This window comes from Diorhabda sublineata, chromosome 10, assembly GCF_026230105.1.
Source record: "Diorhabda sublineata isolate icDioSubl1.1 chromosome 10, icDioSubl1.1, whole genome shotgun sequence".
NCBI lineage: Eukaryota > Metazoa > Arthropoda > Insecta > Coleoptera > Chrysomelidae > Diorhabda > Diorhabda sublineata.
Window position 1 is genome coordinate 5,519,588 of NC_079483.1, and position 16,185 is coordinate 5,535,772.

General features: G+C 31.2%; 1 protein-coding gene across 3 annotated transcripts in view; it reads left to right on the top strand.

Moving 5' to 3' along the window:
• Positions 1–2,734, top strand: part of LOC130449281 (zinc finger protein chinmo-like) — a 106,074-nt gene extending 103,340 nt beyond the window's left edge. For all 3 annotated transcript variants that reach the window (XM_056787002.1, XM_056787000.1, XM_056787001.1), the window contains exon 6: positions 899–2,734. In XM_056787002.1, coding sequence (XP_056642980.1) covers positions 899–1,149 — 251 coding nt within the window. In that variant the 3' untranslated portion in view covers positions 1,150–2,734. The remainder of the gene's footprint in view (positions 1–898) is intronic.
• The last annotated feature ends 13,451 nt before the right edge of the window (positions 2,735–16,185 follow it).

Genomic DNA, 16,185 nt, shown 5'->3' on the forward strand with positions numbered 1-16,185 from the left:
TTGTTATAATATTTCATCTTTCCCTTTTTGGAGAACCATTCAATAGCTGCGATATTTCTCTAATAAAATAGATAAAGGCCACGTTTGAAGGAAAAGAAGAATGACCTGTCAAATTCGAATTGAGCAATCTAATGAACTGTCAAATTCCATTTAAAAATGATCGCCGTGGGGTAAATAATTGGTTTTGTCATAAGCTTCTGTGCTGAATTTCTTGAATTTCACCTTGCAACCTTCAAAAGTAGTACTCACTAATGTTTGATATCTAATTTAAGTATTTTAAATTTTGTAAATTGCGTGGAAGCTTACTTGCAGACTAAAAAACTGCAAAAATACTCAGTTTTATTAATCTCACAGAAACAGATCTAAAAACTTATATATGAGCTCCTCTCAACACCATAAAATAAAAAAATTAATACAGAACAACTGAACTACCCAAAAACATAAAAACAAGAGAACTAACACGGGTACATACGAGAAAGTCCATTTAAAATGGCCGCCGTAGGGGTAAACAAATGCTTTTGCCGTTTATGTCTGGTTAGGTTAAGTTAGTTAGTTAAGTCCTCCATAAAATCAGAAAACTCTTACCACGGAAAAAATCAAGAAAAGCTAACATAGGTACAGACCAGAAAATCGATTGCTTACCCCACGGCCGCCATTTTGACGTAGATCAATTGTTTTTTAGATTGCCTAATTAGATTAGTTACCTGTGTTATCATATAGGTAAAGGCATAGTTATAAGGGAAAAAGAATAACTTATTTAGCCTCTTTACAATCTTTTATCATCTTCTTTTTGTAAAACTGTAATAAACAAATATGATATTTGATTAAACGTTATATGGAAAAGAAGAATAACTTACTTAGTCTTGATACAATTGTTTAAGAATTATTTTACTTTCAGGAAAAAAATTAAAGTGCCCTTTTTGTGAGAGATTATATGGTTACGAGACCAATTTGAGGGCGCACATACGACAGCGACATCAGGGGATCCGAGTACCGTGTCCGTTTTGTTCGCGAACCTTTACCAGAAACAACACGGTCAGAAGACACATAGCGAGGGAGCATAAGGCCGAGCTCAGTTTAAAGGCTTACCAACAGAATCAGCAACAGCAGCAGCAGCAACAACAGCAGGTACACAACCACAATCCTTAAGGTCACGTTTTTAAGGGTATGACAACTACTTCAGATCTGGTGTAAATATTATGTTTTGTGGAGAAGATCCGGTTTGTTTACTGGATAGGAAAATTGTGGTTGATGTTGTTAAACGTAAAATTTTAACTGTAATATTAAGGGAATTTCAGGGTAACAGTTATAAGTGAGAATATTTTGCACATTATTTTGTATACGTACATCGTAGATTGAGCTCTAATTTTTTAAAATTAGATGTATGAATGGGTATAGGGTTGTCAAATTACCAAAAGTTTCGAGTTATTTTATTTTGATGGTCAGAAATACTCGAAAAGTAATCGAACTGTGTGGGTCAAAAGTTTTGTATCACATTCTAATATATAAATGAATTATTAAAAATTTAAAGTAATTGAAAATACCATTAGATTCAAATTTATTTAAAAACATGAGCAAAATTACAATTAGAATTATTTTAACGAACTAGTTAACAAACTAATTTCCAATTTAATAAGTTTACACATTTTTAAAAATAACATCTACCAAAATTATTTTTTTTCCAAATACTTATTTCACAATTAACTAAAGATAATAATACACTTGAATATTCCAAAATCATACGACTGAATAATATTAAAATATATCTAAAAAAAAAAATTGTTAAGCCTGGATTTATGAATGAGTTGTGAAGGAAATTTTTTATTTTCTTACAGATACGTTTTAAACAGTACTTTATTATGAGTAAATAATTTATTTACAAGACATAATCTTTCGGAAAATGGAGATACGTCCTTTAGGCTCTTTAAACAAAATCACTGTTCCAGAAGACTATTCAACAGAGTTGTACAAGATAGATTCTGAAGAAAAATGGTAATAACATATGTTCTTGACACTATAGATGAAGAAATTTGAATTCTGTGGTTTAGTGGTACTTTGGTACTTTGTGTATTAACCATCAATTTACATGTTGGAACATTTTTATACCTAAAAGTGTTGTAATACAAACACCTGGATCTATTTTTAAACCATCTGTGGTTAATTGGAGAGTAAAATTCACAGACATGGTGTAAGAAGAAGGACGAAGGATATTCAATTTTTGAGATATTAATACTTTGATTAATTTCGTCAGTAAATTTTTATTTTGTAAATATTAATATTAAGAAAACCGTTTTTTCTTGTTACCGAAAATAGAAATACATGACATGAACATGTCCGTTACGTTAATTTAGTTCTGCCATTGGTGGACCGCCTTTAAATGTGGCCTTTAAATGTGGAGTAGATCACGGATCCCAAAAGTTTGGCCAAGTGAGCTTGTTCAAGTGGGCCAGAACGGCTGACAGAAAGAGAAAGAACATCGGTTTACCTCTCTCTATTTCTCTATTGTATTCTGATCTACTCTACCTAATAGTCTGTCAATATTAACATCTGGATCTGTTGTTAAACTTTCTTCGTGGTTAATTTAAGAGTACAATAGACCAAGAAGGTTGAGAAATACTTCCTTTAGGGTGCTTGGTGATCGCTCGCTTCTGTGTGGATTGAGTTAAGAATACCAGTCCTGGATCTATTATTAAACTATCCTCCGTTAATATAAGAGAAAAAAAAAAAAGAAAAAGGTTTAGAAATTCTTCCTTTAGTGTATTCGAACAGAATTATTTAATGAGAAGCTTCTTTCATAGTGCCAAATACAAATAATTGATGATATATTATCAATCAGTGGTTTGGATTGCTTAGGTGAGAAAAAAATGGATTTTTTAGTTGTTAACTAGGTTGTAATATCGGGAATTATTGGTGATATTTGTTTTGAACACACTGTTCACATTACCACTGCACGTACATTCAAAATGACACTGACGGATAGGTAAACTTTACCTTCAGTGTCTGAAGACGGTAACTTGGTTTCGAAACGCACGTATACAGTGTAATTGTGAGTCTCAGTATAGTGTAAACAGTGTGTTTAAGAGAATTAATGGAATTATGAATGAATACAGACACCGTAAGATTCTAAATATAGAAAAAGATTAGAAACGTTGATAATTTACATTTACATTTACATTTAAAAAAGTTCTGAATTTAACTAAAAAATGATTATTAGTATTTCTAAGCTCTGTTTCTTTTAATTTTAGTTATTAAAATTTTTTCTATACTTGTTTACAAGGTATTTCATAATTTTGTAAGATAGTGAGGTTAATACAACTTCTGATGTGGTATTTTCAATATTCTTGAGGATTTTTCGAATTTTTATCAAAAGTTTTTTTTGGTTTAAAATGTATTTTGACTTATTTTCTGTTAATCTGGAATTCCTGATCTACGGGTATGGATTGAATAATTTTTTATTTCACGAAAGTAAAAAATTTAAGGAAACGGTAAAAAAAACCATTGGCAAGCGAAACTTTATGAAAGTGCAACTGTAAAATTTATTAGAAATGTGTTCAAATTGTTATATCCTTCATTTAAATGTAAATAATGTTATTTGCCGTTCCAAGATTTTTTTATTTTGTTATTTTTTATCGTAGATGTTTTTTTTTGTTGTACTTATTATATATATATATCATTTAAAATGGTTATGTTTGCAGATCGACCGATTGAAATTTTTCTTTTCGGCGATCAGCGTAATGTTTAGTTTTAGATTGCAGCAACTGCAAATATGAATAAAGCCGACGCCGGCTAAAAACTATCTACCTCATTCGTAACGTCTCTGCCTCAGATTTTTTAAATTTAGTATTTGCTAGTCATTAGTGCAAAAAAATAGGGTTAACTTTTCATTTGATGAAACCAACTCAGGCGACAGGAACATTGTTTCAAATTTTCCCGTTACACACCTATAGCTCTAAAAATTATCTTAATACCATTAGCTCAGGATTTAATTGAATCTATATGTTTGTTAGATAATGATTGAAAACACACATGATTTTCATATAACTATCTACCAAGTTCAGGGTCATAAAAACACGTTAGTTTAACGTTTTCAAGATCGTAAGATCCATTTATCGAGTCCTACATGTTGGAGATTACTATTTCTAGTTGTACCAAAAAAATCTATTATTCCTTCATCCGCGATTTTTAAAAATGGATTCTAGGCTCTCGAAAATGCTAAACTAATGTGTTTATGACCCTTAACCGTACAAATACGGAATTATAGCACATATTTATTAATGAAACATCTTTTAATGCAACTAGTACTATCAAAATATAAATAACAGTAAAATTAACCGTAACTTATAATCAAAATATTTATCGTAGGTTACATTTCTTGATGAAATTCTTCTCAGTTTTGTTATATTGTTTAAGGACTTGTTTTTTGTCATGAACAACGCACCTGAAGGTGTTAAATCAATACAAATTAGGTACGTTGCCGTATTTTAAAAGTATTTCGATGATTCAAGAAATTTAAAAGAACGAGGTTATATTAACTATTGTTCATATCATTTTGTATTCGAAACTTGATCTGATCTGATCATTAAATCTATGGATGGGGATCCAATAGGTCGAATGTAAAAATTTTGAGGTGCTTTTATTAGATCGGTTTATTAAACTATAAGTACCAATTTCTACATCTGGGACTTCTTCTAAAACGTTTTATGACCCCAAACCGAACAAATCGCGACAGTCAGCTGCGACTAGGTGGATGGTTGGGACACTTGCAGCCAGTGGGGAAAAAAAAGTTTTTTCAGTAATTTTTTCGTATTTGAAAATTGGCCAGACTATTTGATATTTTGAAAAGTGCAAATGAAGAATTTATTTTAAATATGATCTTACCACATTTGTTGAACGTTATATCAACGATAAATGAATTTATTTTTTATAACAAAATAAATTTTGCAGTGTTGCGTTAACGCATTAACGGCCGTAAATGGGTTAAAAATGTTGAATTATTAATAATTGTGTACGTCAAACAACGTTGCCAGACTTTAAAAGTATTTCATTGATTCAGGAAATGTGAAGCAATGAGGTTATGTTGTTTAAATTATTTTATATTCGAAACTTGATGACTTGAGTTGGTTGATTTTCTTTTTATATCACCCTTAAATACAAATTTGATCATTAAATCTGCGGAAGGGGGTTGAATTTGACCAATTTTATAATTTTGAAGTGCTAGTAAACTATTTTTATAAATTTTTTGTTACCATAATTTTTTTGGGTTAAAATAGAAAGATATTGTGTGTGTAGATCGACGAGTACTTTCATAGCTCAAATATATATATATAAATAAATAATTTTAATGTTGAATTTAACAATATGAATCCTGATTACGTTATATTTTTTATTATATATACATAGACACGGACGAAACTTTATCAGGTCAACCAAATAAAATATTAATTTTAAGTGCACTAGTCAATAAATAAAAAAAATATTGTTGGGTTTACTTGGTCCATACGATGATGTTTTGTTAACAATAAAGATGTAATTGTACATCTTATATTTGAATATTACGTTTAAAAATTAATTTCTTCGAAAATAACTTGTTGATTCCAAAAATTGTCTCAGTATTGTCGTTTTTAACTCCAAGTTAGTTTCTACTCCACTAGGTGTTAATTGAACTGGAATAGAGATGGGAGTTTATACCAGCACACTTCCCAGTTTTGGAAAATTCTGTTATAAGTTGTTTTTTTTTTCAAGAATTTGTTAGAATATCATCAATTAAAACTTATTTATATCAAAAAAGAGTCAAAATATGTTAAAATTACTAAACCTATTGAAAAAAAATTCCTTAGTATCATAATTTTCAATTCCAATTTAGTTTCTAATCTTCAGTGTTAATTAACTAGAATAGATATGGGAATTTCTACTTGACAGTTTCGAAAAATTGTTATTAGTAATTTTTTGAAAGTTATGTATCTCTAAAAGAGTGTATTATAACATTTTGATATAATTTTTCGTGAAATTACCTTGACTAATTGAAAAATTTAGTATCATCATTATAGAGGTTAATAAAACTAGTATCGAAGTAGGAGTTTCAATGAAACAAGTGTAGGGATGGAACTTTGATTTAGTACAACTCCCAGGATTGGAAAATTGTTTTTACTTTTAATTTTTTCAAAATTTAGATAGAATTTTATCTTTTGCAAGTTATTTTCATGAAAAAAGTGTCGAATACTATTTTGATCTTACTTTTAACAAAAGAACCTTATCAAATCATGGGAATGTAACTTAGTATTATCATTTTCAACACCAATTCAGTTCCTACCCCTCGAGGTGTTAATTAAACAAAGTAGAAATAGTTTTTGCTAAAACATCTCTCAGTTTTGAAAAATTGTTGTTATGAACTTTTTTTTCAAAAATTATCTCGAATTTCGTCTATTGAAGGAAATTTATACAAAACAAAGTCTAATAAACAGTTTAATATCACTTTTAATCACGAAAAATCACGAAAATTTTAACTTAGTATCATCATTTTTAACTCCAATTCAATTCCTACTATTCGAGGTGTTAATTAAACAAGGATAGAGATGGGAGTTTCTAATATCATATCTTCCAGTTCTGGAATATTGTTGTTATGAGTTTGATATTCCAAAATTTTGTTTATTGAAAGTTATTTTTGCCAAAAAATATGTAATAAACAGTTTGATATTACTTTTAACAAAAAAAAAAACTCTAACAAATTACAAAAATTTCAACTCACTATCAACATTTTTAACACTAATTCAGTTTTTACAACTTGAGGTTTTGCTAAAACAAGTATAGAGGTGGGATTTTCTGCTAACACATCTCTCAGTTCTGAAAAATTGTTGTTTTGAATTTATTATTCAAAAATTCCATCAAATTTTGTCTATTGAAAGTTATTTTTAACAAGTAAGATGCAAAAAACTTCAACGAATTATAAAAATTTCAACTTACTATTAACATTTCTAACACTAATTCAGTTTTTACAACTTGAGGTTTTGATTAAACAAGTATAGAGGAGGGATTTTCCACTATTATATCTCTCAGTTCTGACAAATTGTTATTTTCCAAAAATTCCAAAGAATTTCGTTAATCCAAAGTTATTTATACCAAAAATGTGATAAATAGTATTCTAAAATGACAGTTTGCGTGAATAAATTGATGAAATACATTTAGTTTCAACATTTTTAACTCGAGCTTAGTTTCGTCTCCTATAGAGATGGGAGGTTCTACAAACAAATCGTCTAGTTTCAAAAAATTATTGCTGGAAGTTAATTACTAAAAAAATGTACTTATTGAGTGTTATTTCACCATATATATGGAATCAAATTATAAGAATTTCAATTCAAAATCATTTTGAACACCAATTTAATCCCGACTATCCCAAGTTTAGAGGTTGGAGTCTCTATCATCCATCTTAGTTTTGAAATATTATTGTTATGAACATAACAAACAAATAAACAAATAAACAAAAAAGTCAAATAACACTCTAAAAATGGAAATAACTGAAATATTTATAATAATTTGATGAATAGTGTCGATATTTAGAGGTGGGAGTTCCTATTAACGCTTTAGCAAGTTTTCAAAAGCTGTTATTATTTTTCTTTCGCATATTATTAATATTAATACTGAAAACAATAATTTTGAATCAACAAACTCGCGTTTGTTTCTTAATAAACCAACAATATAAAAAGTTATGATCGTGTATGAGCCAAGTAAACATCAAACGTTGTTTTTTATACATAAATAAATGAATGCAAATAGTAATGAAACTACCTCAAATTGCAGTATTCTATACTACAAACTATATACAATATACGGGTCTTATTATTATAAACAGTTTTTGTGCATCTACCTCATATATACATGACACTAAGTTATTATTATTATATGTTTTTTTTTATATATAAGATGTTTGTTCAGTATATTTGTAATAGTTTCACCGTTAATCATAGTTGATACGAATAGTACAAAATGTAATATTCAGGGAATTAGTTATATAGCCATATGGAACGCAATATTTTTTTTAAATAAAGGAAATACAATAACAAATTATTCTTTATAAACAAAATAGTACCAAAAAATTATTATAACCAGGATTTCACGAGATTGGTCCACATATATACAAAGCGAGCAATTGTTTAATTTTATAAATAAAAACTGTAATTTTTTGTTTTTATTTATTAGAAAAATATACATGTAAATGGATATTGTTCCAAAAAGTTCGTTTTTATGCGATATAATAATGTTGACATGACATTTTTAATGGTTTTATATTTAAATGGTGTCGATTGAACTGTTTGCAACGGCTATACAGGTGTTGGTATTAATTATAAGTGAAGAATATGCTTAAAATTGCAAAAACATCTTGATAAAACGATAAACCAACAAAAAAATTAATTTGGATTCATATAATACGCTTATACGCGAGCTTAATACAGTTTTTACATCTTCAATTCTCGTTGTAGCTAATAGAAAATCTTTCGCTTTGTTTCTTTCGATTCTGTCTCCATTTTATTCCATAAACAAAGCAATTTTTCATATTCTCACAAAAAGTTGATATCGAAAATAAAATTTCCTTTTTCAATATTTGTAAACCAATAACCTAACTTTTTAAACGTGTAAATAACGTCAATGCGACAATGCGGCATTGCCGTTTCTACGAGGTACGTTCCGTGGAATTATTTGTTGTTGTGACAACCTGACTTTGTTTACATGTTATAAAATGTCGCGACTTTTACTGTCTTGGCATTAAAGTCGCGACATTGTCGTAACATGGTAACCACCCCTAATGTCGGTAGCACGACAGTGTAGGGTAGTTTAATATTTCCAAGCATTCCTCTGGATTTATTGTGTAAGGCTCTCACGACCGTCGTCCACGGTTTGATTGTTCTTTCGGGCTATCACCCGAAAATAAATCTTAAGAAGTTACTTGTTGCTTCATCATTATATAACCTAAGAAGTGGTGCGAAATCTCTGCACCCTGAAACGAATTAAATTTACATTTGGTACATCATTCGATATTCTGATACCGATGTAAGGAAAGAATCCTTAATTGATTGTGCACGCTTGATATTTACTAGAATACTGCGACATCTTGAGTAAGAAATCTGCACGAATACTGATTCCAATGACACCACCCTCCCTCCGCACCGTTTATTACTTACTAAAATAATAGTTTTATATTTAAAAACATGAATCTATGCCAGACATCTTGAAAATTCAAGCAAGGTTGACAACATTTGTTTGGGGATACACAAAAGTGTTTCTCTTCACATCATCTTGTTTTAAAATCGCCCAATGAATTCGAAATGTGTTTTTTTACGAAATTTTTGCTATTGGGGAAGTCGCAAGGCGATAGACCAGTGGAGGTTGACTCAGTTGACTTGACTTACGGTCTATGCGGGTAGAGCAAACTCTTTATGGACTCCTCCATGAATCGTTAATCGACGAACTTGACGGACGCGTCAGTTGGTGCCTCGACCGTTCTCTCTCCTTGAACCTTTCATGCCATAGAATCATCACCAAAAGTTTTTATGACTCTACCGTAAGTTTCAGTTGTCGAATCGTCCCAATTTAGCGTGTAGCTCGAGGTTTCGCTTCCCCATTTTGTGACACATTGTTGAGAGAGAATGTTGATCGTACACAGCTGGAAAAATATTTATTTTGAGATACCTGTATGTTAACACGTTGACGGACAGTAGGAACAAGCGAAGTTCGAAAATTGACACTATATGTTTTTGTGATTTTTAGAATGTTAGAAGTATAGTTTTACTCTTTCTGCTTAAATAAACTTAATATTGATTAATTTAGTACCTTTAATTAGGTTGCGGCTATAACCGTCATGGCGCCAGCGGACTCTATACACTAAGTGATAGGACGATGGCGGCTATAACAGCAAAAATTTAAAAACGTAAATGACAGGTTTAATGGTTCAAACAAGCAATTTTTGTATGCAACAAAGTATTTTTGGGAGTTTTACACGAAATGTTAGTTCTTAATCAAACAAAAATAAATAAATGACAAAAAAATTTATTATAATTTTATAATTATTATACATTATTTTCGGTATGCCATGTTTCAAAGCATGGTGCAGGACACAGTGCAGGTTTTGACATGCAATTCTTGCAGCAATATGATGTTTCCTTCCTTATTCCCTGTTTATAACATTGTTTACAACGCTGAAAATATGTTTTTCGCTGATAATTTTCAGGAGGTGAAATTTTCTCAGGAAAATGCTGTGTTCCATTGTTGTTGATTTCATTGGTTTGGATTTGTGCACGTTTAAATTGAACCAAAGTTCTTCCATCCCGTTTATTATCTATACCAGTTAGAGATCGTATGATTGCTTCCCTGTACTCTATATACTTCATTTGAGAACCTGTCTTTTCTTTAAAGATGTAGAAAGAATTCCATACTGCTACATCCAGTAGATGAAAGATTACCTTTTTATACCATCTAATTGTCTTCCGTGGACAGGAATAATAGGACATCATCTGATCTGCTCTGTCTACACCTGACATATTCTGATTATAATTTACTATTTCAATTGGTTTTCTCTTTTCCTGTTGTCGCCGGTTAGCTGTGTTTATCATGCTTGGGTGGTAAGCTGTTGTTAGACATAGCACATCCCGTTTATCTTTCCATTTGGACACATAAGTCTGATTTTGGCGTCGCCATACATGTTCTCCTTTTCTAAGCTTACGACGTGTTATTTCTTGTGGCAGACCCTTCCTATTTACACGAAGAGTTCCTGTCACATGTGTCTTTTTGCTAAGTAATTTGTTAGACAATGGTAGACTGTTGTAATAATTATCCATGAACAAATGATGGCCTTTGTTTAAGTATGACTGCATCAATCGCATCACAAGACTTTCAATAGTTGTCATGTTTTCATCGTTCTCTCGATGGCCTTTGTATACTTCTATATTCAAAACGTAACCTTGGGCTGAACAAAGTTCATAGAATTTAATTCCGTATTTTGCCTTTTTGCCTTTCATGTACGTGCGAAAATAAAGCCTTCCTCGAAATAATAACAACGATTCATCTAATGATAATGCTTCATTTGGTGCATATGCATTCGCAAACTTTTGTATGAGCAAATCAAGAAATATTTTTATTTTCCTCAAAGGGTCGTTTGAATTTTCTTCCTCAACACAAAAACATCTCAATATTTGCTCAAACCTCCTTCCAGACATTTGTGACGGAAATGCTGGGTGGTAATGTAATGCATCAATGGAAAAGAGTTTTCTAATGCTGGAGAATTTTAGCTGGGACTGAAGCAAACACAAACCTAAAAACTTTCTCATTTCGATCATATCAGTATTTTTGAAATTTGCCTTTCTACTATGCCTTGTATGTGGCCGTGCTTGATTGCAAAGTTTTATGCCGTAATCATTCGTAGATTTTATAATCATTTCCATTACTTGGTCATCCCATATTTTTTCAAAAACCTGAATTGGAGAAACATTTTCTTCTATATCCAAAAGAATCCCAGCGGCATCTGCATCAAAAGAAAAGTTTCTTATAGATGTTGTATTGGTATGCCATGTCTCATCATTTTCTGGTTCTTCTGGTGCTTCATATTCCTCATCTGTAGTTGATTCATCATCTTCACTATCCGAATTGTTATTTTCAGCACTGTCAGCATCAGATTCAGACTCACTGTTGCTTGATCCACTATTCATTTCCTCAACAATCTTCAGCAGCCTAACCTGATCTTTTTCCCAACTACCCATTTTCTGTAAATATTGAATAAAACATTTTATTTTGTATTATTATTTATTTTATATTATATATATAATATATATTTATCATTTACATTATCATTATTTATTTATATTTCAAATGTAAAACCAAAAAAAAAAGTAAACAGTATAACCTATAGTATCGTTAACCTAACCTAAAATGCTAAATTTTGTTTTTTTATTTCTGTTTAAAGTATAAAATGAATAATAAACAAATACATACCAGTATAGTTATATAAATAATAATAAATATCGTTAAACGTATCAATAAGAACTATAAATTCAATAGAAAACACGATCGCACTACTCCCTTCACAACTACGTGCATACTGAATCTGCAACTCGTATAACAGGTGAAATATGAACTTCAACCTAAAAAGATGTTTTCAAAACACGACACTATGCTTCTACGTATACGCCAGTAAGTGCACATTTGTGCTGCTATAGCCATAGTGTCTAAAAACGACCGTTTCGTTTTGGACGGCTATAGCAGTCATGCCACATTGTGAACATCGCTTTGACGGCTATAGCCGCAATTGTCCGTCAACGTGTTAATTTCATACAAATATCCTATCGTTTATTTAGTTACCTTCATAACTGCACCAATTTCAAAACAAAAAATTCTAGCTCCAAATTAATTCTTGTAGTTGTCTATAATATAGAGGTGGGTACTTCGACGACGATGCTTTTTAGTTTTTCAAACATAAAAGTAACTAAATTTACTGAATTTCGTGGTTTTTCCCATGAGCTACAGCCTTGAAAATATTTGCGTCAAATTTACAAATGACAATAACTCGGTCGCAGTCAATTCTTTATTTGATTTAACTTTTTACTTCTTAGACCTTTTTATATGTTTTTCCTTGTTATGGAAATTTGGAATTTTTTCTAACAAATAAATCTTTAAAACTAAACCAAACCCTCTGGACTCGATATTTACTTTATTTAAAGGTTTCGCTCCATTCCATTGGGCTTATAGTGTGTACAACTTAATGTGCATTTCTTGTGAATGGTTTCTACCGTATTATTTCCAAAAGCATATGTATCAATCGTATCTATATGAATTTAAACGCAAGTATTCAATCACTATTCGTTGTTCGACACAATCCACTTTGATACTAATATTTAACTTTCTAGAATTTGGGCTTCTACTGTAGATATACTTCAAACTGCTCAGAATTATCAGTTTCTAACAACATTTGATGCCGTGAGATAATAAAATTGATAAAAAAAGTGAAATTCACAAAATACCTAAAATATTCACTGTACTAATATTCGAACGTGTCATCCGCTTTCTGGTGTTTTCTTATTTTTTCCAAATTGGTTTATATAACGACTTGATGATAAAAATGATAAATCTCGCGACAAGCTTTTATATTATAAATATTGTTAGGTTAGGTTATGGATGTTATCAATCTGACAACCGGTTAAAAATGTCCTATTTGCTTGTCTTTTGCATACTTCTTTTGTTTTTAGAAATAAGTTTAAGAGTTGTGGGCATATTAAGATCCAGTAGAGTTTACTACTACTAACATAAAATCGTGTACGACGTTGGTATGACTTTTACGAACTTACATAACCTCAATTTCTATATAAAAAACTTCAATAAATATTCTCATTGAAAATATATGTGGAAATCTAGAAGTAACACAAGAAAAGGTAGCAAATGTAGTGCCACATCCTGGTTATATATATATATATATATATATATATATATATATATATATATATATATATATATATTTTTTTTTTGGTAAATAACTAGAATTAGTCGGTTATTTAGTAATTCATCGCTGCCATAACAAAATCAGGATGAATTTATTTTAAATTTGATATCATGCTGTTGATACCAGTTTTTTTGTTTATATTTTGATTTTCGTTTTTATCGATGCCGCAAACAGTATCAAGGGTCTGTTCAAAAATTCCAATAATAGTTTATTCGTTTTACGATTTTTTTTTTCATCGTTACAACACTGTTAATTTTAAACCGAGAATCTGCTAATCTTAAACATCGAAATAATAATACCGTACGAATTTTACCGAGGTAGTTGGTTAGGCAACCAAGATTTCCAGATCTATTATGGTCCTTTGGATTTAGATTGCGTATTGCAACTTGTTCATACATCTATAGTTTTCAATGGCGTGAATAGATCTTGCAACGCCGCAGAAGGATTCTGGTTCAACGATCAGCAGTGGCGCTCTGATGAAGAGAACCTACATGAGAAATCCTTTGACTATCAATTTTTGATGTCTATTGAGCTTGTTTACAATCTCACAACAGTTTTGATTGTTTGATTGTTGAAATGAATTGTGGCCTCCGTTTATTGATCTGTCAACACCGCAAAAGGATTAGTCGTAGGAACCCGATTTTAAAGTAGAGTGTTGATTAAATATTTTCTTATTTCAATGTCAAAGTCTGTTTTAACGGTTTCGTATTATAAAAAAAATAAAATTATGATAATCAGTTTTGATACTGGTTGCTGTATGGTAAAGAAAAATGTAAGTGAACTTCAAAGAACTCATTTATTAGTTTATAAGGCACTTTATCGATCTCGCTATCCATTCAAGACTTTAATGTAATTATATTTATTTCAATGGGTGATATTTCTTCTTTGGATAGCCGGAACGATGTTCTTACGAATAATTTCTATATTTAAGTCCGATACGGGTAATTTTGTTATTTAAAAAATAAAAAAAGATATACTTGTATATTCTGAGGCATCAGGGTTCGATATTTTGAAAACGGTTTACGTTTTAAAAATATTGGAAATATTTACGTATCTATTCGCTTAGAATCACAATAAAAACACGTTGGTTTATCGTTTTCGAAATCGTAGAATCCATTTATCGTCGGAAATTAGGACTTTTAATTGAATGATTTATAAAATTCTCAAAATTAATTGTTCGGTTAAATCATATACCTAAAATGATTATTGGTTAATTGGAAGTACCTATACATGGATTTTACCACTTCGAAAACGCTAAACTGACGTGTTTTCATTGAGATTGGGAACCGGGCAGATATGAAAGTGTAGCCAAAATATTATGTTTAATGCTTTTAGATTTTAAGTTTCAGAAAACGTGGGTACTTTAAAAGTAAATTAGAAAAAGAAATTTTAGTTTTTTTCAATTCAATTCAGTGTGAAATGGAAGAAATACAATCAATTTTTTTCAATTAATTTGTTTTCATTTCGTCAAATTGAAATTTTTGTTAGAAAAATACCAGCAAAGGATGTAAATTTTTCGAATAGGTCATCCTCTCACCTGCGTTTCCAAAAGGGTCGCTTCTAATACCGTGTAAATTCGTCGCCGCCATTTTGTTGGGCACTTACCTGCATCTGCAAGTCAACATAAGTCAAAATACCAAGTTTTGATGTTAGTACCACCTCCTATGAGGTGATGTGGGACTTTTACTTAAACTCACTCTCCTCGGTTCATTGCGGCAAGAAGTTTTTCTTCGTACGTTGACTACTGCCTATTGTTGGTTTTACTAATAGCTGTGAAGCGTTGTATGGTGCGAGCAACCCACTCGGGAACCTTACTCAACTCACTTAATCTCACCTAACCTAACCACCCGACAGCCGCTCATTGTCGGGTAGTGTCGGACTCCTATCGACTATAACCCTCCTTGGGCTCTCTCATTTTGCTTTGGCATCATTTCTACCAACGCTTCTGGAAGTGCGTATGTTCGCCCTCGTCCTCCCCTCCCCACTGCTCACCCAGACTTCGATAACAAGAATAAATCGGCGGGTCCATAGGCCGTACATTCCGTGGTACCATTTTTGCTTTTGCGTCAGCTTTCGACACACCCTTCTGGCTAAGGACCATACTCGAAAGGATTTTCCTCTTAGATCCTCTGAGGAGATCAATGCTGAAATAATTTTTTCTATTGTCTTGCCAAACAACAAGGCGTTTAACTGCTTTAGTAGGCCTTGTACATTGAAGCATATTTGCCCAACTTTTGTTTGTTTTCTTCCAGTACTTTAAGTCGTCTTCAAAACCAACTAGGCTGACTATTTAACCTTACATAACCTCACTATTTTGGTACTATTATATAAATGCTGCTTTTGAATATAAACCTCCGGCGAGCAATTTACTTTTAGGGATTGAATGAACCCTTAAATTCCGACGATCATTTCACATGTGGGATTGGTGGACTGAGAGGTGACTCACCGCATATTTTTTAAACAAATACGAAAGGGAATGTCAAAATACAGCTTGAAGCAGCCCAATTCTTGTTAATCTGCGTTCTAAACAGAATAATTGCCCTTATTTTTGTCGATGTTTGTTTATACAAGGTGTCCAAGAAGAATGTCGAGTATTTTACTTCAAGAGAGTCTGTTTTTTCAACTTAAATGTACCTTTAGAAGGATTTAGTCTATTTCGAAAAGTTTTTTCCAACTTTAGAATCACAGTTTCGATCTATACGTCACCA